The sequence below is a fragment of the Geospiza fortis genome, unplaced genomic scaffold (genome assembly GCF_000277835.1).
Source record: "Geospiza fortis unplaced genomic scaffold, GeoFor_1.0 scaffold173, whole genome shotgun sequence".
Taxonomy (NCBI): domain Eukaryota; kingdom Metazoa; phylum Chordata; class Aves; order Passeriformes; family Thraupidae; genus Geospiza; species Geospiza fortis.
Window position 1 is genome coordinate 1,393,689 of NW_005054334.1, and position 25,649 is coordinate 1,419,337.

A 25,649-nucleotide genomic window follows, 5' to 3' on the forward strand; every position below is an offset into this window, starting at 1 on the left:
GCAGGAATGTTTATATAAATCAGGGAATACAGGAACTAGACTTCTTTACTGATAGCAAGTCAGCAGCATCCTGTTCAGCCCAATGTTTTATAAAGGTAGTTCTTATCAGATGAGATGCACTCTCTCAGGATTTTAGAACACCAGTGCGACAACATTCAGATCATCATTTCTCAGTAGTATGGGAATGAGCATGAACCTCCAAGTACTGTCAAACATTGGTGCCAATATGACTCTGCAGCAGGTTGGCAAAGCCCTAGAGAAGTCACTTTGCACCTGCAATAATGGTATCCTGAAGCACACAGAAAGACCAAGCATTAGTGTCTATTAAGCAGAACATGTGCAGGAAGACAATGGAATGAATTAATGAAATTCAGGAAACCCTGTGCCACTTTCAGAGGCGATGTGCATTTCAGTAAGTTGCTGTGAACATAAACTGGCAGACATTTAGTGCTGATGGCAGAAGAGTGGTGGCACTGAGTCAGCCAAGGACAATTGTCAAAGAGAAAAAGTACGATGGCTCACTTTGCTGTAGGGCTTCAGACCTGCTCCAAGTCACACATCCCAGCAGGGCAGAAGCAGTAAGCATGTGCTAGATCCTCAGATGGTTCATGCTCTGACACATTTGTCAACATCAACGTTGAATGCTGTATCACCTCCTTTGCTATCCACCTCCACCTCTGTTCCCACTACAGAAATTCTCTTGGTGTGTCAGAACAGTACTTACTTGACAGCTCTCCCAGTCCTTAAGCAGAAAGGAAAAAGCCACTGCATCCCCAAACACAGACATAAGTGGCTTCAGGATTTCACTTGGTTGTGCCAGCAGTTAATGGTTTTCAAGAATCTGTTCTGCTGACATGTTCAGTCCCAGCTCCAGAATGAATCCCAGAACGACACATCAGAAGCAGCTGACACAGGGTTTGTGTTACACCAAAGCAGGAATACCATCAGCTTAGATTTTGAGACCCTTTTAAGTATTTAGGTAGTGCAAAGAACAAATGAACTGGCCTGGCTTTTCACCAGAAAATCTCTAATGTGCAGCTCTTTTACTGACATGAACTTGGGCAAAATTTACTGCAACTACGGATTTTGCACTAAAGGTCCAAATTCTTTTCAGGACTATGAATTTCACTGTGATTAAATGTAGGAAATAAAATATGAATACAGAAAAGCTGTGGGGACAAAAAAAATTTTGTCCCCAAGTTGTACTGTATGTTTATCAATCACCTTTTGGTATGCATCTAGAAGGACTAGGACAAAATTATTTTTGTTGTTAGCAGTATCTCAAAGGACAAAAAATATTTACCTTGAGGAGTCAGGGGGAGTAATGCTCCTCTGTTTAATTGAACTGCTTGGCCCATGCTAAATGTAGCTAGAGATTACTGCAAAGAACATGGAGTGGAGCCAGTTTCAAATTCAAGTAAAATAAAGACACTTGAGAGATGCAGAGTGAAGTAGCCCATTACAGACCAAGTTAATTTTTTTCCTTTTATCTTGCTAGGATTAAAATAAGGGGTTCAAAAATCCCAGATCCTCTAGATTAATTGGAAAAAAGCAGCATGTGGAGGTTCTACTTTTCCCACTAAATTGGACTGATTATTGATTTCATTTACATGTCTGACTTCTAGTTCATGTAGCTGTTCCCAGGTTTTGCTCATGGTACATTTGTACACAGTCTTAGTGCAGTTATGTAATAAATTGGTTTAATTTTGTACACACATTTTCCTCTTCCCTGGCTGTGCAGAGAGCAATACTCACCCTGCTGATGGGATAATCATGCCATTGACCTCTGGGCAATATGTGCTACCTTACAGCTTGAACCTGAGAGACAGATATTCTCTACACCACTTTACCCTATGCAAATCCATGTGCTGCCAAGGACAATATTACAGGCATAATTTGCAGCATAAAACCAAAAAGGTGAAACCTTGAATGAGAGCTTTGTAATTGGAAATGGGGCCTGAGGTCCTTAAAAATATGGATTGCTAATGCAGAACAAGGTAGGTTCAGAGAATGTGCCTGGTTTGGAGAGGGAGAAAACAGAATATCAACTTATTACAATGCATGTCACAGAGAACGGTGAAAAGTGTATGTGCTTGATAGATTGCACGTGCTTAGAATGAGGGCCTTAGGCAGGGAAATCTAGCTATTAAATATCATTCTTTCTTTAGTCCTATTAATACAACTATCAAACTCTAGAGTAAACTTCATTTGTTAGGTGAATGACCCATGTGTCTCTTCTGCCTGGCTTTTCCCCACATGCAGAAGTTACTTATCATTAGACATTAATAACTCCTGGACAGGCTGCTACTCCCTCCATATTCACTGCTGGCTCATGCACTTGCTCTGCTTTACTGTCACCCTGGGAATGCAGAGGGATTAGTATATGGGCTTAATTTGTGTGCCCCACCCAACAAGACAGGCAAACATTAATGTTTGGGGTTTTTTTAAGAGCACTCTAAACAAAATATAATTAAATAATTTCTGAATTGACAGGGCAGGGGTACTGAATGCACTTGAAAGGAAGCAGAAGAATGTGAACAGACTAAAGGAGAAAGCAATCAGCCTAAAACATTTAGTGGTGGACAGCAACTCCTGATTGATGTCTCCGTTTTAGTTTGGATGGGGGAGTTATTCTTTTCCTCCTTGGTTTCTTCCCACCCCTTGTTCTCATATATTTTCCTTTTAGCACAGCCTACTGGCATCACATTCCCAGAAATACATTTTCCTCTGCCAATAACAAACATGCAAAGCAAAAATGCTCCTTCTCCAAGTCTGCACCCTGTGGGAGCTGGATTTTCTAGCTTCTGAGGAGGAACAGCTCTTGCTAGTCAAGGGAGATGGGGATATGCACTTTGCTCCTTTGATGCCATGCTCTGCCCTGATTTCTCTTAATAAATATTTGGAAGGCAGTTCAAAAAAGCTCTAGGTCCATTCTCCACAGCTGGAGTACTGGAGATTAATAAAGTCTCTTTAAATCCTGAAGAAAGAGCTCAGAAAAGAAACTGTTTTTTTGCTTTAACACTGTGTGAGTCATACAATGTTTAGTTTGGGTGTTTGATACATCACAGCATCTAAGGCAAAAAGACAGCTGTAGAATGAGTGGCAGGTTAACAAAGACTGGAGAACAATAATGTAGAGAAAGTAGACTGAGGTTGAGAAGGTAGAAAAAAGTCCTCAAAATTACAGTGTTACCAACAAAATTTTATTACAAATCTTGTAGCATGTGGAGAGTTTTTATTCTAAAATCTCCAGTTGTGGTATCAAAAGAGGACAGAAAATATCAGTTTTCATTTATAATTAAAACATCTCTATCCCCCATGTGAAAAAGCTTGAAAACATGACCAAAGGGTATCCCTTGGAAACCAGAATGGAAAAATAAAGAACTCAAATCTTTTATTTTATTTTACAATTTACCCCACCATGAGTTATACCCTATTTCTATGCATGGTTGGCCTTTCACCTCTAAATATTTCTGCCTGATGGCAGAAACAGACAAAGAACCATTCAGCTAAAATAGAACTACAGATGTTTCAGAAACTGCAGCCATTCTATTTTGGCAGCAATTCATAATCAGAATTTTCTGATTATGTCCCTTGTCACATTAAAATCCATAAACTAGAATGTGCACATGCTGATCCATATAATAAACTCTCTCCCTTGGAGCTCATTTACTGAGGTCAACCTTCTCACATACTGGCTTCCCAATAAAGGAATATCACAGCAAAGCAAACTGCAATTAGGGAAAAAAAAAAAGAAAAAAAAGAACTTCCATCCACTCAGCTTATTTGACAAGCATGGAGGGAGAGAAGAGTTCCTCCTTAGACCCACAGAATCAGCAAGTCCCACCTCTTTGTTTGATCCTCTCCTAATTACAGTCACCAAAATTAACCCCCAACAGTTAGAAACTTGTCTTTTCCCCCCAAATATCCTAACTCCTTACTTTCTTTCTCTCTTTACCGAAATAAATCAGTATTCTCCTAGTTTCACACACAGATGATGACAGCATGGTGAGACACTGGAGCACAACACCCCTCAATATTTCTATCAGCTATAGCTAACTAATAGAATTCTCTATCAATGAAGCTTCAAAGATTCTGTAGCAAAAAAGAAGAATGCACCACAATATTAGAATCAAGAATAGAAATTCTTAAGCAGATAGAGCCTCCACAGGGACCTTTTCAAAGAGAAACTGTATTTCATTTGTCTAATAACCTAGGATGAGCTATGCACTGTAGTCTAACCAATAAATACTTACACAAATCTTTCAGAAGCTAACAGATGTTTCTTTTATGAGCAGAGACAAGTGCCATTCGGCCTTTTTAGACACTTATAAAAATTCAGATAATTTTAAGCTATTTTAATAGCTGCCTGACAATTTTATTAATGCACTCTGCCACAATATGATTCTGTTTCCTTCACAAAAAGACTGACTCATACCATGGATTTTATACACACTAAGGTGCATGTTGCTAATGCCTTCCTCTTGATTAGTAAGAAAAGAAAGCCTGTTTTACTGACCAGAAGAAACAGAAAGATCTCTGCAGGATTTAACGTGAGCACTGCATCAGCCTGCAGAGATCCTGTCTCAAAATCATCTGGAAGCTTTAATGATTTACTCAGTGTAAACTGACAGACTTAAGTACAGAACCTGCCCAGAATCAATTCTATGGCTCAAATCCTGCCTTGAGCCATAGGTGTCAATGAATTTTAAATTTTAATCTTGGCAACAACCGAGTATTTTACATCATCACAAGAACAGCACACCTATAAAAAGCACAATCATTGCAGGAGAGTCAAGGGCTATGACAGGTATAGTTTATTAAAACAGGGCTTCACTGGTAGAGCCAAATTCAGGGAAATTTATACAGCACCTGCTGACTCTGCCTGCCTCTCACCAGTGCCATCAGCATCTCACTTTCTGGCATGCTAAATTCGCATACAAATGAAAAGTTCTGCGTGCACTTAACATCACAACCTTATGTATAATACTTCTTGTAGGAATATAATTACTAAAATCCCTACACAAGATGCTTAAATTTGTGAGGGTTATGATTTTTCTTTTTTTTCTTGTTTATTTGTGCTTTTTCCTGAAGAAGCTGCAAAAATAGTATGAACCTAGACTGTTACCTCAGGCTTTCTGCAGAGCACTATGCCAAGGCACCCACACGCTGAGTGTTTGCAAATTTTAAGTTTGGGATTGACTATGTGCCAGTCCCTCTTCAGCTCTGGGCACTTGATCCTGCACCAAAATTGCTGCTGACCTTTTCTGGTATTTATGATGTCAGTATGGATTTTGATCATTATTTGAGCTCCTGACACAAAGCAAACAGCTTCTATAGCATGTTTTTATTCATGCAAAGTATGAACATGTGAATCTCAGTATTCCTGCCAATTTTGCCATTTCTCCTTCTTGTATGCTTGGTTAATGGAGGTCAGCTTTCCAGAGAAGACTTACTTGCACAGATGAACACCAATGGTAGCTTATATTCCCCGGGTGACCTATGAGTAGAGTTATTTGAAATGCACTACTTGGGTATTACCCAGTCTCTGTTGTTTAAAAGCACTTAAAATATTCATTGTATCAGCTAGCTGGATTGTGAGGCTAACATGCAGCAGTAGTAAGACATCACTGTTCAATAAAGCCTCTGAGTTTTGACATGTACTTAGAAATATCATAATGCCCTTTGATGTAGCACTCAATTTAACACAGAGCTCCTCAACACTGATCTCTACAGGGATTATTCAGGTCTCATTTGTGAGTCCCAGCTGTGACTCATGCAAAGCAATATCCTAAAGGAACAAGGCAGACACAGGAATTGTCACCTGACAATGTAAAGCAGGAAGAGAGTCTCTTGCTACTTCCATGTGGAACACAGAGCACTCAGAGACTGTGATCCAGACTGAAACTGCAACTTGTAAGACAGATAATTATGATGACTGTTGTAGTAAGGTCACAAATAAATTCAATCCTGAGAATCCATATTTAACATACAGTAAAATTAAAAATCAAAACCTTGGAAAAAAAGGATCCACACTGCAGGACCAAAAGTTTGGGTGAGTAAGAATAATGAAACAATTAGCAGATGTGGCCTTTAAAAGAACTTTAAGATTGATGGCACAGAACATAGCTTTGGACTCTTTTTTTTTTTTTTTCTCAGAAGAGTTTGCACAGTTTCTGCAATAAAAACATATTGGTTACTAATCCTTGTTGTCTGAGACACTCCGCAGCACTTCATCCAAGAATACACTATGATCCACAGTCCCACACTTTCGCCCTTAGGCTAGTTACCTTCTCAAGTTTGGAACTGTCAAAATCTAGTGAAAGATGAATAGGAGACATAATCAGTGTCAACTAAGTCACAGAAAACATGCATGACAGGTTATTTTCACCAGACTGGCGGAAGACTCAAACCTTTGAAGTCAATATTTTGGAGGTATATCTCAGTCCTAAAGGAAAACATTCTACCTATCTATAGAGCAATGGAGAATGAGGCTAAAGCAAAAATGCCCAAATCCCAGCTGAAAAGCTGAATATGACTCTTGAAATTTAAGTTGTGGGTTCCTGAAGACATATTTATGCATAGAGATTGAAGCTTGTATACAAAATGATTAATAATTACACAACCCCCAACTGGCTCCTAAGAGAAACTGTTAAAAGTTACATTGCTTGAGACACTGTTTCAGGCTACCAAAGAGAGGTGTGAATTGCTCCCAAAGCCTAAGGTTGCCGCTTCAAAGAAGAGATTTTTAAATTTCTGCACACTGCTACAGAATGGTTGGATATCTTATTGTAAGGGCATATGCAAAGTGCTTATCAGGAAAGGGCAGAAGAGCAATAATTTACAAAGAAATCCTACTGCTTTTTTTCCATCTACAGAGCGAATGGAGTAGTACCTTTACCACCTAAAATATTAAATTACTATGTAAGGGTCTGATCTTTCCAGCAATTCTTAAGATAACTGGAATAAGAACTTTTACAGAACAAGGACTTTGCATATTGCAGGTGCTGTTTAAAACATACTGTAGGCCCTTCTACACAGCAAATCAGACCTGATTAGATTACAAGACAGTCCTGAATCTGAGTTTCTTCCAAACATGGTGTCTGAGAAAAAAAGGAATCTGAGCTAGTGGTCTCCCTTCATCACTGTTTTTGCTGGGAAGAAAAGTCTTCCCAGGCACAGAAAGAACCACAGACTCTAGAACCTTCCCTCTGTGTGTGGCTGCAATTTGGAAAAGCCTATTCTGGACTGCATCACCAGTTATGTTGCAGCAAGCTGGAGACAGAAGTTCTTGCCTTTCCTGCACTAATGTGAAAAATTCTTTAATTTGCACAAAAAGCATTCTGATGTAGGCAGGTTTATAATGGTGCCTTCTAACCAGCAACTGGTTGTTGGAGCATTTCTAGAAGGAGACCCAGTGGGTCTAAAGCTGCCCTCCTAACCGGGGTTGGGTGTAATGAGAGGTTCCTTTGGAGACTAGCATTTCCCTTCATAGGAGTTTTATTGTACTTCTGTTTATGTACTATTTCAACAAACATTCTAGATTGCCCCCAAGAAATCTTCACAAACTTACCAGGGACTTCTGTGAGAGAAACAAAGAAGAGATTAAAACATTAGTTTAGTAAAATATCCTTTGGAGGAATATTTGGGGCTCATGACATGAGACAATCTTTCAATCTTTTGTAATGCAGGCAGGAGAAATAAAAAGACACTTCAGAAAAATTGAGAATCACCACAGAATTAAGCCAAACTTTTACAAAGTAGTAAAAGAGTATCATATCTCTCCAAATTACTTGCCCTTCCTTCCATTTCCATTGAATGATAGAACAAAACAATCATTTAGGTTGAAAAAGACCTTTACATCCTACCATCAAAATAACACTACCATGTCCATTCCACTCAACCTTGTCCCTATGTGCCACACCTACAAAACTTTGAAATACAGCCAGGGATGGTGACAACTTCCTGGGCAGTCTGTTCCAATGCTTGTCAACCCTTTCTGTTAAGAAATTCTCTGCTGCCCTTCTCTGGACATGCTTCAGCACCTCGATGTCATTCTTGCAGTGAAGGGCTCAAAAATGAACATGGGACTTGAGGTGTGGCCTCACCAGTGCTGAGAACAGAGGGACAATCCCTGCCCTGGTCCTGCTGACCATGCTATTGCCAATACAGGCCAGGATGCCATTGGCCTTCTTGGCCACCTGGGCCCACACTGGCTCGTGTTCAGCTGCTGCTGACAAGCACCCAAAGATCCTTTCCCACTGAGCAGCTTTCCAGCCATTTGGCCCCAAACCTGTAGTGCCGCACAGGGTTGTTGTGACCCAAGTGCAGGACCTGGCACTTTGCCTTGTTGAAACTCACAGAACTGGCCTTAGCCCGTCGATTCAGCCTGTCCAGATCCTTCCTGTCCAGAGCTTTCCTGCCCTCCAACAGATCAACAATTCTACTCAACTTGGTGTTTGCCAAGTGTGCACCTGATCCTCTCACCAGATCATTGACAAAGATCAAACTGGCCCCAATACTGAGCCCTGGGAGACACCACCAGTGACTGGCTGACAAATGCATTCAGCTCCACTCACCACCACTCTCTGGGCCCAGCCATCCAGCCAGGTTTTTATCCAGAGAACACGTCTAAGCCATGGGAAGCCAGTTTCTGTGAGAATGCTGTGGGAAACCATGTCAAAAGCTTTATCAAAGTTTAGGTAGACAACATCCACAGCCTTTCCCCCATCCACTAAGGAGAGCCACCTTTGTCACAGGAGTAGTTCAGGTGGGTCAAGGAGGACCTGCCTTTCACAAACCCATGCTGACAGGGCTCAATCCCCTGGTTATCCTGAACACCCTGCAGGACTCAAGGTGACCTGTTCCATGATCTTCCCTGGCCCCAAGGTCAGGCCCCAGGTCTTTAATTCCCCAAATTCTCCTTCTGGCCCTTTCTGTAAATGGACATCGCATTCACTCATCTCCAGCCCACTGGGACCTCTCTGGTTAACAAGATCTGCTGACAGATTCAGCCAGGCACTGCCCCTGGCTGGCTCCCTCACCATCTGGGTCAGGAAATAATCTTCCACACACTCCAGGAACTTCCTGGACTGTTTCCTCTGCCCTGTGTTGTACTTCCAGCAGACCTCTGCTAAGTAAGTTCAACTTACCTCTCTGGTAAGTTCAAGCCCACCACAAGAACAAGGACTAGCAACTGTGAGACTTCCCAGCTACTTACAGAATATTTCTTCTGCCTCCTCATTGCAGTTGAGTGGCCTACAACAGACTCTAACCATGGTATTTGCTTTGTTGGCTCTCCCTCTGATTCTTACCCAAAACACTCAACTCTGATGTCACCATCATCGAGGTCACCTTTGCTAATGGAACTGCAGCCTATGACATGGGGTGGAGAACAAGCCTGGGCTTGGACACTTCCTCTCTCCTCTGCAGCATTTAGGATCCAAAGTCTTCTCCCACCCCAACACCTGGAGCTACGGCATTGCCTCACCTACTTGTTCTTTGTGCACAAGTGCCTGGGAGATGAGCAGATGGAGACACTGATCAATTTATTGCCAGGATTAAAAAACTGTGGAGAAGCAGGTGGTCAGCTGGAATTAAAAAGACACACGGGACAACTTGAAAAATCATCCACTTGGGAGTTGTGCTGTGTATGTTAAGAGTGCAGCAGTACAGGAATTCTGTCTCCATGTGTAAGTTAGAGCTCTTCAGAGCTCTGATCAGACGAACATTCTTGCCTAGCTCTATGGAGACTGATTTACACACACATTTTACTTCCATTAATTATTCTTCTCCATATTTCCATATTTTCTGCCTGTATTTTCTTTCAATCTTACATCTGCCTCTGCTCCATATTCCTCTTTTTACAAGCAGTTTTATATGCTTGGTTTTATCCTCCCTATATAAAAGCAAGGGATATTCATTAAAATGATGATAGAAATCACAAGCAAGGAGACAATCCCCCTCATTGTCTCAACTCAGATTTTGCTCTCTTTGACCATGTAGTCCTCTATGCCCAAGTTCTGTTTACCCACATTTCTCTTCCTGCTATGACATGCTATTCACCGTAGTCAGTCAAATATCACTATTAATGGGACAGCTGCACACAGTGACACAGTACAATAGCACAGCTCTACTTCCTATGCATACATTTACATTACTTATGGTTGTCAGGGTATATGTTTGTTTACATGAAACTCAAGGTTCAGTGGAGGGAAAGGCTTGGTGAAGAGGTCTGAACAATACATGAAGAGGAGGAAAAATTGTATATTCCTTAATGAAAAAAAGTTGTGAATAATTAAATTAAGCAAAAAGGTGACTGCTTCTGGCTTGCTGAAAAGACATCGGTGGATCCACAGAAGGGAACGGAAACAAATGCATGAAGAAGTAAGCACTAGAACCCAGTCCTTGACATAGAGCTGAAGATAATAGGTCCTGTCCCGGAGCTGGGTAATGAGAAAAGCAGGCCTTGTGGATTTCAGCAGGGGATAAGTACAGTAAACGTGCTCTTTCCTGGCTCCCTCCTCATGCAGTGGTGTGTTTTGGCTTCTGTAAATAAATACTCCCATTTGCTTAGGCTGACTTGGCTTGAGATGATTTTGAGAGAGATGATGAAACACATCAAGGCTACACTTTTACAGGGCTGTAAACCTTTAAAGCAGGATGCTGGATTGTCTCTGCACTTACCAGCACTGCAATACATATGCTGAGGGCAAGAGGAGAACAATAGGGTATGTCTCTGACTCTGAACAGCTGGCAACACTGGAACCTGGGAGAATTAAATGGTTTTAGAGGTGTGCTAGCCAGACAGTGCTCTGCTTTGTGACAAGGTAGTAGGGGAACTTTTTTGTAATCATCTCCTTATAGAGGTACTCTAAAAGTGTCCTTTCTCAGACTGACTATCAAATACATTTTCAAGGAGTTGTGGAAAATGGGAATAGGCAGGGAAAGCTGTTCTAGGTGCTTAGAATCCAGAGGCCTTTATCAGCTTATTAAGAGGACCAAACAGCAACTTATTTCTATTCACATGTGTAATTCTGCTCCCTTCTTTTTCCTCCCTGGTTCAAGAATGATCCCAACTTCATTCATTTTCAGTGGTTACATGGAACAGTTAAATTGAAAGTAATAATCTTTATTAATTAAAAAAATAATAAAACCCAAGTTATTCCAAAAGGTATTGAACAGTACATAACTACAGCATGCTCATAATTCTTTATCATCTGCTGTATTGTCAGGCTCTCACCTGCCCCAAATAATCAGATCAATAAACAAAACTACACAGATAATCAGTGTTGTCAATTAATCTATACAGAACATCATTGAGGAAAGAGATCACAAAGAGAACAATTCTATTCCAACACCAAAAACTGAAAGAGCAAAAACATTTAACAAAACCTCAGCTAGCCCTTTCACCCACTGTATTGCTTGCCTCATCATTCTCCCCCCGCCCCTCAAATAAGGACAGTAAAAAAATCATTAAAATACCTTTGAACTTGTGAAAGACGGCCCATAGCTCAGCAATGTCAGTGGCAAATGTAATGTCTGTGTCGAGGACAATGACTCGCTCAAGATTGGAAGGTAGAGTCTTAGTCAGAACCAACTTCATCAGCCCGTAAATCCCAGAGTAGTGTTTGTTGGGGATCCAAGACACTTCAGACTTGACAGGAAATGGGAAGTCGGAAAGAGGAAGAAAAAATAATCTTTATTAGAAAGAGAAAATTTTCCTGAAATTAGTTTCTTGCCATAGTGGAAGATCTCTGAGGTGGAAAGTCATCTAAAAGACTGTATTTAAATTTACTTCAGAAGTGCTGAAATACACTAGTTTCTGAAAGCTTGGGGAAAACAAGTTCTTTCAGGCAACCCCTTCACACAATATAACTAAAATTAGTTGAGCCTTTCTGGTCTGGTAGAATTCATTCTGAGACATCCACGTGTACTTATAAACTGAAATACATTTTTAGTCTAAAACTTCAGGTGTATCATACATTACTTTAATTTTAACCAAAAAAGAAGTTGTCATCTCAAAATTTTCTCTGATGCAGAAGTAACAAGCATAATATTTTCCTTATATTTTTTATAGATTTGGTGGTCAGAACTTCAAAAGGCCAATCATTTGAAATAATGGGCCAGAAAACTGCAAAAAAATTGTTTCTTACAAATGCGAATTTTCCTTAAGCCTTACATCTTTAACTTAAAACTACTGAGGTCCCACCAACATGCTCAAAAGTAGAGAACGTGACAGAAAATTGTCAGCCACATTTTTTGGTTTTATGTATTGAATGTGGCAAACTCAAACATTTTCATTTCTTCAGTAAGAACTAAAATAAAATTTGTACAGCTTGTAAAATAAAAGTTGGGAGGCTAAATTCCATAATGCATTGTACTCTTGACACTGGGATATTCCATGAGCTGTGTTTAGTTTTCTTTCTGTGAGACTCAAATCCTCAAATTTTGAAAGTTTCTGCTTAAAGTGGGATATTAGAAGTTTTTGAGAAGTTCCTATTTCCCTGTCTGAAACTCCTCATTTGTTTTAAGGGGCATGCACTGCAATTCCCAGATTTTGTTTTACCTGGAGTAGTGCTCTCAATAACTTAAATTAGTATTTTGTCTACAAAATCTTGAGTGAAACAGATTTCAGGATTTGTCCTGGCATGTTACACTTTGGAGAAAGTAGGCAGAAACTCAGTGTATTCATAAAACTGAGGAGATTTATTCTGTTGCTTAACTATCTTATATCTATTCACTGCCATTGTAAATTTTATTCTATGAAATAACATTTGCACAAAACAAAAAAATTTTCCCCAAAATCCTTAGAGAAAACCTTCCGTAAGAGAGTGAGTTCCTACATTTTGAAGTTGGAAGCATGGTAGAAGAAAGGCTAGTAATAGGTGCTTAGAGCACATTTCTTTTTGAATATGAAGTAACAAGGCCTCTGATGATGTAAGCTGACCTCCTCTATTCCCTTTTAAATGGCACACAACTTTTCTCTGTATTCTCAGGATTCCTGTACCAGCAGAGCACTCTCCCACTACAAAGTTCATTAAAAAGACAGAGGGAAGTAGAACAAACCTTTAAGGAGAAAGAGAAGAGTTTCAGGGGAAAGGTGGGAAAAGCAGATTCTCAGAGAATAAAACCAGAAAGTGCAAACTGAAGCATGAAGTTTTGGTTGGTTCACTGAAAACTCAATCCTCCCCAGAAATATCTTCTGTGTGTAACAGAGATAATTTCAAATTCACACCCTCACAACTCTACTTATTTGTGGTCCCTGCTTTCCCACATCATGGCTTTTGGAATGGACCATCACATCATGTTGTATTTAATTTATACAAAACAGTATCTACTTTGCTTCTGCAAAACATACTGTTCTGAATCTGCCACTTCATATCCTTGTGCTAGACCAGTCATACCTGACATGTTACAAGTGTTAGACATTTTACAGACTTGAGCTTGCTTTTACCCATTGCTATGTTATTAATTTTAGATGGCATGCCCTTCATTTTATTAGCTGAAATATTTATCCAGAAAAACACCCACTGTGCTTATGCAAATAAGTTTAATAAGGTAGGGGTTCATATGCTGCATGAATAGCCTGACACAAGCAGGGAAGGTAAAGGGTGGCTGGAAAAGCAAATCACCTTCAAAGTGCAGTTATTTTCTTTGCTCTCAGGTTTCCAAATTTCTAATACCACTGCCATGTATCACCACAGGGAAGAAACCCATGTCTGGCAGTTCCTTCTGATCTGGCACACAGAAGGCAAAAGTCTGCCATCCTGAAGCCTGATGTCCAAAGGCACAACTTTTAAAAATGAAAGGGGCAGCCCCTGTTCCAAATGGTCCATCACAGCTAGCTAGCATGTGTTGGATTTAAGGATATGTTGAAGCCTGGACTCCCAATCAGTCCAATTTATCGCCAGTTTCCTCTCCTGTGATACAGAGTTGACTAAGACACAAACAGAGATCCTAATTAGCCCCCAGCATAATTTCTTCATGGCTTTGCTATTCAAGAATAATGTAACAGTTCCCAACTCATGGAAAGGAAAACTCCTTATGCTACACAAGAGCGCTGTGAAGGCTCACTCTGGCTCACCACATTACGTGAGGAAATACACAGGCACAGTGTTGGAGCAAGTGCTTAGTCCTTGCCCTGGTTTTGGCCACAACCTGCAGGTTATTCTGTATCATGTCAAAACATTGCATGGAGCAGGGGGAAGAGACTCTGTCTTCTGAGAAGAAGAGTGTGGCTTCTGGTCAAAAAACTATTTTTCTAAATTTTGTCTAAATACTTTCTGTAAGTTTTAATACAATTTTGTTTGCCTAGCACAGCTAAAATGGCCCATATATGGCATGTTTGTGAATCATCTGCTAACAGGCTAGATCAGAGCTGCCTTCAGAGAACAAATAGTCCTAGAAGATACATCAGCAACATTAAAAAATAGTTAGTAAAAGAGAGTGAAACAAAACAGTGTAACATACTTTGCCATTTGTGTAATACCTAGTTCAGCAGAAACAGCAGACCCTGGATCTCTAGCTCTCAAGATCTGTGTTTTTGTTCATGAGAGAAGAGTAAAGAAAAGCATTTAGCTGGTACTGACACTGATTCTTTTAAGTGAAATAGTCTACTCACTAAAGGTCTTTCATCAGAAACATCTTTATTATTTTTCGTAATTGAAGACTGAAAACAAACTAAAATATCTAAATTATTTGAATATAAAAATCACAAGCCCATCAGTCTGCATGCAGCACATAACTGATCACCTGGTGAAGGCCAGAGAGGTGGGAGCAACAGTCTCTGTGTTCAGGTATACCTCACCAGCAAGTTCTCTTCCCTAATTGTGCTGAATCTCTGGGAAAAGCTGACCAAATCCAGTTGCTGTGCACAGCCTGACTCAGCTTTCTCACAGTTGCTACCACTGTATAAATGCTCATTAAGTTAGCAAAAGTGTTATTTTTAACAGAGAAGTCTCATAGATAGAGCTTAAAATGTTTCCTCAACTGAGAGAGGGGGGAATGGTGGCTCGTTCTCTGTGAATGAATTGTATAGTGACTACGTTCCCAACATTTAGGTATTTTCATTTTTTAAAACACTTGAGTCTGGTTGCTCACACATTACGATCACCAAGCACAACTCTTGTACCAAGTCATCACAAATACATCCAGACAGACTTTGACTCTTACACTGTACTTCTTTATGTAACTGCATGACTTTTTTAATATGTTCTTTTTTTCCCACAAACGGGATGGGGCAACTTGCCCATGCTTCCCAGGTGAATACTGACTGCTCCACAGATGTCAGTGAAGTGTCTGTACAAGGACAGGTCACCTCAGCGTCTGTGAAAGGGATGGAGGCGTGGACTTGTACACTTAGCATGAAGCAAGTCTGGAAAACAGTACCAGCATGAACAGAATGATAGTGACCAACACAGAAGGACAAAAAACTTCGGAGTGTCTGGATTGTGTCAGGTCAATCACCCACTGAGCTCAGTAGCTGGCATCATACAGTACATTATTATTACATTTCTGTTTAAAGCTTATGCTTTTAAAGGTTATCAGTCTTGCATACCAAGACACATTGTTTGCAAATATGACTTTGCTGCACTCACCCTTCTCTTTTCCACATTACGAAAATCATGATAAACAGAGCAGTGAGATGAAGCACAAGAAAAGAGATTATGTATTTGCTGTCTTACCTTAGTGCATGTTTACATGTACACAAAATGAAGCATCAAAACAGTAGCTAGAGGAAAGATAAACTAAGGCTATATAGGACCATAGGACTGTATATGCTTCTCTTATCATTTACCATCTTCTCTGAAGCACTAGAGGTTGACAGAAAGCCTAACAGCCTGATTTGCTGCATGCTTCTTGGCTTGGAAGGTGATATATAATAGTACCATTAAAAAAGCTCTCAAAACTTTTAGCTAGCAGCTGCATAAACTTAAGACTGCATTTCCTTTCTATAAATAGAAGTTTCCCTTCTAAAAGCATTTCCCCCATTAAAGAGTTCTGATTACTTCCCTACCAGAAGAAAATTCTATCCTGACTTTTCCTGATGAATGGGTTGTACTCAATACAGCATCACAAACTCACAGAACAAGCTTGGAAGGTACCTCTGGGAGTCACTTGGTCCAACTTCCCCCTGACAAGCATGGCCACTCAGAGCCAGTGGCAATGTCCCAAAGGCTTTTGATTATGTCCAAGGATAGGGACTCCACAATCTCACTGGGCACCCTCAGCCAGTGCTTGGTTGCCCTCACAGTAAAATAATGTTTCCTGATGTTCAACATGGCTCCTCCCGCATTTCAATTTGTGCCCACTGCCCCTTGTTCTGTTTCTGGGCACTCTGACAAGAGCTTGGCTCTGTCCTTTTCACATCCTCCCTCCAAGTATTACCCTCACAGTAAAATGTTTCCTGATGTTCAAGAGGGCTCCTCCTGCATTTCAGTTTGTGCCCACTGCCCCTTGTTCTGTCTCTGGGCATTCCTTTTCACATCCTCCCTCCAAGTATTTATGTACAATGATAAGATCCCCCTCCAAGCCTTCTCTTCTCTGGATGAACAGTCCCAGCTCTCTCACCTTTCCTTGCATGTGAGGTGGTTCAATCCCTTCATCATCTTAGTAGTCCTTGGCTGGATTCTCCATTATTTTCCTGTCTCTCTTGTGCTGAGGTGCCCAGAACTCAGCCTGGACCCAAGCCCTCCAGGTGTGGCCTCACCGGCACTGAGTCGAGGGGAAGGGTCACGTCCCCTGACCTGCTGCCCATGTTGTGTCTAATGCTGTCATTGTTGCAAGGGCAAATTCCTTGCCCTTGTTTGACCTGGTGTCCACCAGATTCTTTTCTGCCAAGCTGCTTTCCAGCAAGGCAACCCTCAGCATGTCATGGTACTTGGGTTAGTTCCCATATGCAAAATTTTGCACTTTTTGTTGAACTTCATGAGGTTCCTGTCAGTCTCCCTTCTCTGCTAAATAGTATTTTCTTCCATTTACTTAATGAAATTCTTCACTGTCCCCCAGAATATATAGCACCACAGAACCCTCTGAGCAACAAAAAGTGCTCATTGTTCAGCGTGGTAAGATGGAATTTTGGCTGATAAAGTGTTTCCCTGGCAGCATATCCTTAAACACTTTACCCTGGAAAAATGCAACCTCCAATACCATATTGATTTTGTCACTACATTCGCTGCATCTTCCTAGGTATGCTTGGGGGGAAAAAAAATCAATCAAAATAATGCAGAGCTGTGACATAATATCCTCTTGCCCACTCCAAACCAAAGACACCTGTGCTGCTCGGCTAACTCCACAAAAGCACCACCAGGTCAGTGCCTTGCAGGAGCCTCTAGGTCAGGCTGGCTGGGGTGAGGCACCAGGCTGAGAATCAGCAGCCCTGAGGCACAAGGTGCCACCTGCATGCCTCCTCCCCACCTCAGAGGTGGGCTCATAAATGGGATCAAACAGAACCCAATTCCATCACCATCCAGACTAATGGCTGCAGATTCCCTGTGCTGGGGAAACAGCCAGCAGCAAGTAGAACTAAGAAAACAGAAAAGGCAGAGGGAAGTAGAAAATACAATCTGTAGATTTGGCCTCTCCAGAGCCTTCATGCCAGGTTTTGCCATTAAAAATACCTAGCAACTAAAACAGACTGATTAAAATAAAGAGAAATGTGAATCAGGTTTTGTAATAAATGACTCAATGGTAACATAGATATCCAGAAGTAATTGGCATCTACCTGCTCTTAAACAACTTCAACATAGGCATTATCTTCCTTGAAAATTGCTTCAATTAGATGATAAACTAAGTTTGAAATCTTAAAAGAAGGCAAACAGAGCAAAACTTCCAGGCCACAACAAAATCACAGAGTATTTTAAATCTGCACAAGTTGTAGCTGAATTGTGTCTGACACTGATCTGAAAAGCAGCACAATCTACATGGTGAAAGAACTTCCAGCAGGAGGGATCTCTGTGAAGCAAAACCAGCCAAAGTCTTTTGTAGCTGCTGGCTTTAGGCAGCCCTTACAAATATCCTAGGCATGGGGAACAACCCTGAAATTCTGATGTGTGAATCAGGTAACAATAAAAATTGTTATTTCCTCCGACTGGATAAATAACTTTCTAGACACAACTGACAACTTGTTTTCACAGCTTTTTCATTACTTGCTTAGTGCTTTGCTGCTACTATGAACATTACAAGTAGCAAGATACTGGTTTTTAAATCATGTGGCCTTCATTTAAGACAAAGCTAACAGAACTGGGGCTTTCATGTCACTTCTAAACCGGAGGAAAATACTGCCACCACTTTAATGATGATCATATTCTGTGATTTGTAACATAAAGCATAAAAAAGGGGGTAAAAAACCAATATCGATTTGCTGGCAGAGGACAGGAAGTTTTCTTTATGCATGGTTTTTCTCATCACAGTTTTTCACACAGGGAGAACTTCATCCTGCTGTGAATGTATGCCATACCTCTTCCCACATTGCTGAAACTTGAGTCACAATTCCAGCAGCACTAGCAGGGCTCAGAATTAGTTCCAGGATAATCCTTCCCATTTTACATTGATTATACCTCACAATATCTAACCTCTTTGCTGGGACATGTGACTGATCCCCTTTCTCACTGTCTTGCTTCCAGTGGAGCAGTATCAACACCTTGTTGCAGAGACTGGGTTAACTGGGAATCACTCAGGAAGGAGACAAGTAGGTGACCATTTAAATACGGGTAAACATTCACGCCTGTCTTTAGCACAATTTTTTTTACAGATAACCATAATAATAATAATAACAATAACAACAACAACGAACCTAGATTGAGAAATTCTAAATCCTCACAGATCCTGAGAGGAGGAAGATTGCTGTCACCACCAACAGTTTTCTTAGAAGGAAAGCCAAAAGGAATCTCCTTTCATCTTACCTTCAGAAAATCACTGCATTTGTTCCAGCCTTGTCAGGCATCCAGCAAACATTAACAGAAGAGCCTTATTTGAACAAAACCAGACTTTTCTATTAATGTTTGCTGGATAACTTGTAACTTCCACATTGAATTTAGTTTTTTCCTGGGTGATTCACATGTTTTGATTATACTGATGTTCCCCCCCATAACAAGTCCTTCCTATTTATATGAATGGTTGTCAAGGAAACCAAAAATCCAGCAAAGTTGGGTAACTTCCCTACATTCAGAATTTCTGGTTTCTGAGTATTTTAAGAAATAATAACTTGCTCTAAGAAACAATTGTAAGAAGAAAGTAATTTATACATCTTTGCTAAAATAATTTTTCTATTTCTGCTGGCCTTTGGGGCTGTTTTTGCTCATCACAGAAGCACTGGTGACTTTAATAGGATTCTGCCTCATCTTTCACTTTAAGAAACAGATGATATCTTCCACACATGTATGCAACAAGTCTGGATACAAATAACAGTGAGCAAAAAGGTTGAGATAGAAATGGATGATTATTTGAACCTCTGGGTCCTGGATAATGTAGAGCAAATGCAGAAACTGTGGAGCAAGCCACAACTGGAAAGGAAGATTAGATATTAAAAAGGCAGAACAAACAAAACCTCCAAAATCAGCATCAGCATACAGCAAAGGAAAATAACTGCAAATTAATTCTCATCTCTGTAGCAAAGTCCATAACAGAGTCTGACTGATGTTGAGGACGTTTTTTCTTTTCTTTCTTTCCAAATCTCTCACCAATACACACATGCACACAAAGGGCAGACAAGTGGGAAAAACCTGATTTAAGGATGCTTTTTCAAAACAACTTCCTTAACAACAAAATTAAATGAGGGTGCTAAGAGCTTATCCATGTTTTATACATACAACTGCAGACATAAACTAAAACTGATGTGGGTTTTTGGTTGTTTTTGGTCTCTGCCACTTAGGCAACAAAACATTCAGCCATACAGCTTCTTCAGAAAAGAAAGGACCAAATGGTAATTCACCTACTGGGATCTTTAAGGTCTATCTCCCTCTCCTTAGGTATTTCTCCCACTTTATTTAGACCCATAAAACTCAAATGGCCACTTTCTATTTGAGTCCTTTTCTTTACTCTCATTTGAGATTTTCTAATTTTTTTCATTTTTTCTTGCTATCTCCAAAATGCTGAATGCTGTCTTTGTTTTCCTTTCTTCATTTGTGCAAAATGAGACTGCAGAATGAAAAACTCTGGCCAGTCTCAGTTAGCGCTGTTTCTTTGTTTCTTGTTCCTTTGAGACCTCTGGCCTCAACCACAGCTGTTTTCAGTGCAGCAGTCAAGGCTGGAGGACCTAAAAGAGTCTGAGCATCCCCAGAGAGGTCAGTGAGAACCAGCCAAACACGAGCCTCCAGCCCCACCTCTCCAGAAGAGGCAAGAGAACAAATCTTCCCTAGAAGATAAGATAAAGCCTTTTTTTTTACTTTCTTCCTGTCAGTGAAAGAGTGAAAAGAGACAAACAAGCTGAAGCAGATAAAATGGCAGGAAGCCAGAGCTTTCTGCTAACAGCTGACTGACAGGTAGATCTGGCCAGAACTCGCCCAGTGGTGAAAACTCAGGGCTGCCCTTCTCGCTTCATCTGTATGGAAAGATAAGAAAGATCAATTGCCCGCTTTAATTGCCAGTGAACTCAATCAACACGCTCTTTGTGCTAATTCATCAGGGAAGATACAAATCCATGAAAATATTATCACTGTCTGATGTACTGAAGCTTTTCCACTTCAGTAACTATGCAAGCACATACACACTAGCTGCAGCCATTCCATGTTCTAGCACATTCCATGCAGCTCTTGAGGTCAAAGCCCAGCAGCACACAACCCGCATTTTGCATGATGTCAGGATAACAAACAGGTGTCATCAAGATGCACTATCCAGGATAAAATGCAACAGCATATCCTGCATAGACACGTTTTGATGGATAGACAAAAGCTCCAACTCAGTGACAAAAACTTATCTGAAGTGGGATTCTCTCCCTACTGAAAAATCCTTTTGTAAGGATTATCAAAGAAGGCTGCAGAACAGTTATAGTGACTATTGCTAACCAAGTAATACCTGGGAAAGGAGATTGCAGGTGTAAAATACTAGTTATCATGCACAAAAACATTCCCAACTAGACACCAAGAATGCTGAGGGACTGACTTCCCACCCTTTTAAGCCTGAAAGATTCCCATCTGTCATAGACATCTTTTATGAAAAATTCTTTCTTTAGAATTTTTCCTCCTGAGAAGCTGAGAGGCCTCAGGAACAAAATGTAAACAATGGTTATCTGCTGCTGTGGAATGCAACTGGTGGATCTTTAATTGGCCCATGTTAGATGTTTGTAATTAATGGCCAATCACAGTCAGCTGGCTCGGACAGAGAGCCGAGCCACAAACCTTTGTTATCATTCTTTGCTATTCTATTTTTAGCTAACCTTCTGATGAAACCTTTTCTTCTATTCTTTTAGTATAGTTTTAATGTAATATATACCACAAAATGATAAATCAAGCCTTCTGAAACATAGAGTCAAATCCTCATCTCTTCCCCAATCCAAAAACCCCTGTGAACACCGTCACACCCATCCAGTTTGTATCCATACAAAACAATGTTTGACAGCCAGAGTTGCAAAATAAAGAATCATAGAATATCTCAAGTTAGATGGGACCCATAAGAATCGTTGAGGGCAACTCTCTTCCCCTCACAGGACTACCTAAAACTAATCCCTGTGACTAACAGGTTCATCCATGGTCAGGCTTGGAGCCATGACCAGAGCTCACGAGCTTGGTGACATGACCCTGGGGAGCCTGTTCCAGTGACCAAACACCCTCTCAGTGAAGAACTTTCCTGATGTCCTAGGGTGGTTTGTGGAAACGATGTGGGAATGCAGCTTCCACCAGATATCTGCTACCTTAACACAAAGTCAAAACATAGCCAATGCTTATGAGAAAAAGGATCCACTCTTCTATTCAGAAGAAAATCCCTACTTATTATGAGGCATCTCACCAGTAAAATCACCTTCCTCCAGACCTAAACTTACACTGTTTCTGCCTAAAGAGTAAGAACAGTAGAACTTCAACAGCTGAAAATGCTGCACCAAAAAAAAAGCCATTAGTTGGTGGAACACACATCCAACTAGTGGAATAAATGCTATATCCCATAAAGAACTCTTATGTCTCTTTTTTCACCAAAAGCAAAGAATTTCCAGGAAAACAAATCAACCTCCACCCTGCAGAGTTGGAGGCCAGGTTAGTACAACTTCCTATACAGGAATCATTGCTTCATGGGAATAAAAATTACATAAAACAGTGTTCTTTTCTCCAATGCTAAGTATTACAATATATCAAAACTCCTAGGGACTAAAATGCTCCAGGAATACATCTAGAATAAAAAGAGTAATAAAGGATAAAAGGTATTACAATTATGAACAAGCAAAACTAACAAGAACCTAGCGCAAGAAGCAGTCAATGTGATAGGGTGAAAAAGTGGTTTTTTTTCTTTGTTATTAGAAAGAGCTACATTGTCTCTCAAACAACGCAGCACTAACTAGAGAAACAATCTGAAAAGAATAAGGACCTTGGGAAAACTGGGCTCCTTCAAAAGCAAGAAACACTGAAGTTCATGACATCAGTCTAGTTAGTTGCCTTGCTTCTGGTTAAATATCATCAAATACTTCAGATAACAGTGAGTTTGCATGAGTAGTTTAAATGAAGCATCCATGTAGCAGGCATGTAACTCTTACAACTTCTTGAAACATCTGTCTGAGGGCTAAATGCACCAGTGGCACCCTAATTCCATGTAATCTTGGAGTTCCACCCTAAAGACCATCAGATAAAATTGCAATCAGACAGGTGAACACAGGTCCCAAATGTCTCATTAAAACAATACCGATGGAAATATTTTAAAGGCTTTCATATGTGTCAGCTAAAAACTGCAGAATCCATTCAGCTGTGAAAGGGGTCGAATCTCAAGTAATGGAGGAGTACATGGGAAAATTAACAGGGAATCAAAATACTACTCAGTTTTCATCTTTGTTTCTGAAAGGATCAGACATAGACACCATCAACTTAAGCTCAAAGAACGAAACTTTCACAGGATTAAATAATTTGATTGGAAAAGAGGTAGTAACTCTACTAAGAGAAATGACTCAAGTCAAATTACCATCAGTGGCATCGCATTAATAACCTTAGTATGTATCTCAAAAAATGAAACTTTGTAGGACTGCAGATTGACTTGAAAAGTGAAAACTTCACTAGTAGAAACAAAATATCTCAATTTAGAAGTCCAAATGTTCTCATACTAAGTTGACTCAAAAAGAGGTGATGTAAATAGCATTTCATTAACAATGTTACTACCTATCCCCCCCTTTAAAGCAAGTATTGAGACTAAAATCAGCCTGTACACCCTTACACGGACTGAGATGCTTTCAGACCTATAAGAAAAGTGACTTCAGCATGTCCTTGTGCTGCGCCAGGCACACAGCATGACTTGGTCATTTTCACTGCTGTGAAAACTTGTCACACAAAAAGGTGTGCCTAGACAAGGTGAACATCATTTCTGTCCACAAGAATGACTATTTCAGCCCCAGTCCTTCAGAAGACTTGGTGCCTACACTGCCTGCTGAAACTGAATGCCCTTTGACAGGGAGGTGTCCCTGCGAGCAAGTGAAGAGCCATTAGGAGCTAAGACCATCTAACTATAGCCATTATATGTCTTCCCAGCTCTCTACCTGCAGGTGCCAAAGAAAGAAATTGTGTTGGAACACAATTGTGTTGGATGACCATTAACTCTCCCCAGCAAGTACAGGGGATATACAACCTACACCCCTCATGCAGATCAAAGTGTTCAAATAACTTCTGTATATCCAAGGTTAGGTCAGCAAAATGCTCTCATTTCTCATAGGTGGATGATGCTCTGGGAAAGCAGCTGCTGTAATGGGGATGCATGGAACAAACAATAGCAGCCCAAGTTAGTTTGAGATGTGTCTTTTTTAGGCTTTTCCAGGGCATGCTTTTTAATTTCTGTCAAATTGAATAATTTTTGGAAAATCTCATGTGAATTATTCATCTTTTTCTCATTCTCTGCTAAAATTGCCTTCCCTGGAGGTGCAGCACATGTTGCTGTAATGAGCAATGTTGAGGAAGCTGAATGCCAAACAAAAATCCTTGCTGTTGAAATGTCACAGTCAGTTACTATGATACAAATGTGGGTGATTTTAAGAGGAAGAGAGTTGGCTCCTTAGTCCTCACTCCATATATGTTACACAGAGCAGCTACCCCATCTTCCTGGTAGACACAGAACAGAACTGTACTGTTGTTCCCTAGAATCAAGAAAAAGGTGGAGCTACAGAGAGGCCAACAGCAATTAGAACTAAATTATAAAAGTAACAAAGAACTCCAATGTTTTTTCAAAGCACCAGCAGCAGTAGGAAAGTACAAGGGGTTTACAAAGTCAGACACGAGGCTTTCTTCTCTAATAGTAGTGGAAGCACTGCACAATGTAATGCAGGAGGCAGACTTCACAAAGGTTCCACTGTGCTGGGGAGCTTGAATTGCTATCTGTTTCTTGGTGGATACTAATTTCCTCCCACACAGTCTGAAGGAAAATATCTCGGCTTACAAAACCAGGTCTGTTAATTTCCAGTCATCTTTACTGAAAATTATGGATAAAAGACTCTGTTCTTAAGATGGTAGCACTGCATCACAACCACAAGCATCTTTTATCACCTGAGACTTCAGGCCTCTAGTATTCAATATGTCCATTAGCAAATACACAAAATCTCAATTATAAAGTAGAAATTCAAATCTAAAAATAAGCCATAAAAGTTACACAAATCTGTAAAATGTTTTGATTAGAGACTTCATTTTCCAGTATCTTGGATTTGCATATTTAAAAAAAATAAAGAGAAGGGGAAATGACAGGAAGCAGCAGCAGCCAATGCCTATCATTTCACTGACATGTGCAGTGGGTCAGTTTACAGGAAGACAAAAGGCTGGTGAAATGCAGGAGCACTGCAAACCCCCCATAACACATAAGAGTTTTGGGTCAAAACCTCAGTGCCATAGAAACACTTTAACTGAATACTTACTGCTGTGTGAATGAATGTAAACATAAACAGATGCTGGGTTTCTCTTTCTGAATAGCATTAATAGCAATTCGATCTTGCATATGAAGTGGAAAAGAAACGAAGGGAAGTAGCATACTTCTCCTTTGTAACTTTGTGTGTTTGCCTCTGAGGCACACAGTGAACTACGTAACAGACAAACAACCCTGTGCTGCCCTTAACTACATATAATCTGCATGCAGTGCAATGCAAATACAGTCAAACCCTTAGAGTCCATGATAGTTTACGGGTCAGTCACTATTACTGTGATTGTTATAGGTGGCTGCAACATCCAGTGGAACTTCTTGACTAGGAAGATGATGGAAGGCAGGAGAATGCTGACCAATTTTACTGTTTGAGGCTTTATCAACACTGCTATCATTGTCACCCTCTTAAACTGATGTGAAAACCACCAAGCTAATAATCTGTTCATCAAATACACTCTCATATCTTCCCAATTGCCAATCAGAATCGCTCTCTCCCACACTCAGAAGGTGGTAGCTGCCATTTTGTTGAAAGTATTTGTTTGATCGTGCTTCCAAAATTGGTATATTGCAACACTGCAAAACATACAGCCTTATCACTACTATCACTCAATGGAAGAGCTT

At 40.3% G+C, this 25,649-nt stretch overlaps 1 protein-coding gene across 3 annotated transcripts in view; it reads right to left on the minus strand.

The window, feature by feature from the left end:
• The window catches only part of LARGE1 (LARGE xylosyl- and glucuronyltransferase 1), a 266,843-nt gene that overhangs the window by 90,408 nt on the left and 150,786 nt on the right, over positions 1–25,649 (minus strand). For all 3 annotated transcript variants that reach the window (XR_004081817.1, XM_005421801.2, XM_031057702.1), the window contains one exon: positions 11,484–11,655. Coding sequence is in view for 2 of the 3 variants with exons in the window: in XM_005421801.2 (XP_005421858.1) it covers positions 11,484–11,655 (172 nt within the window). In the remaining variant the exon portion in view is untranslated. The remainder of the gene's footprint in view (positions 1–11,483; positions 11,656–25,649) is intronic.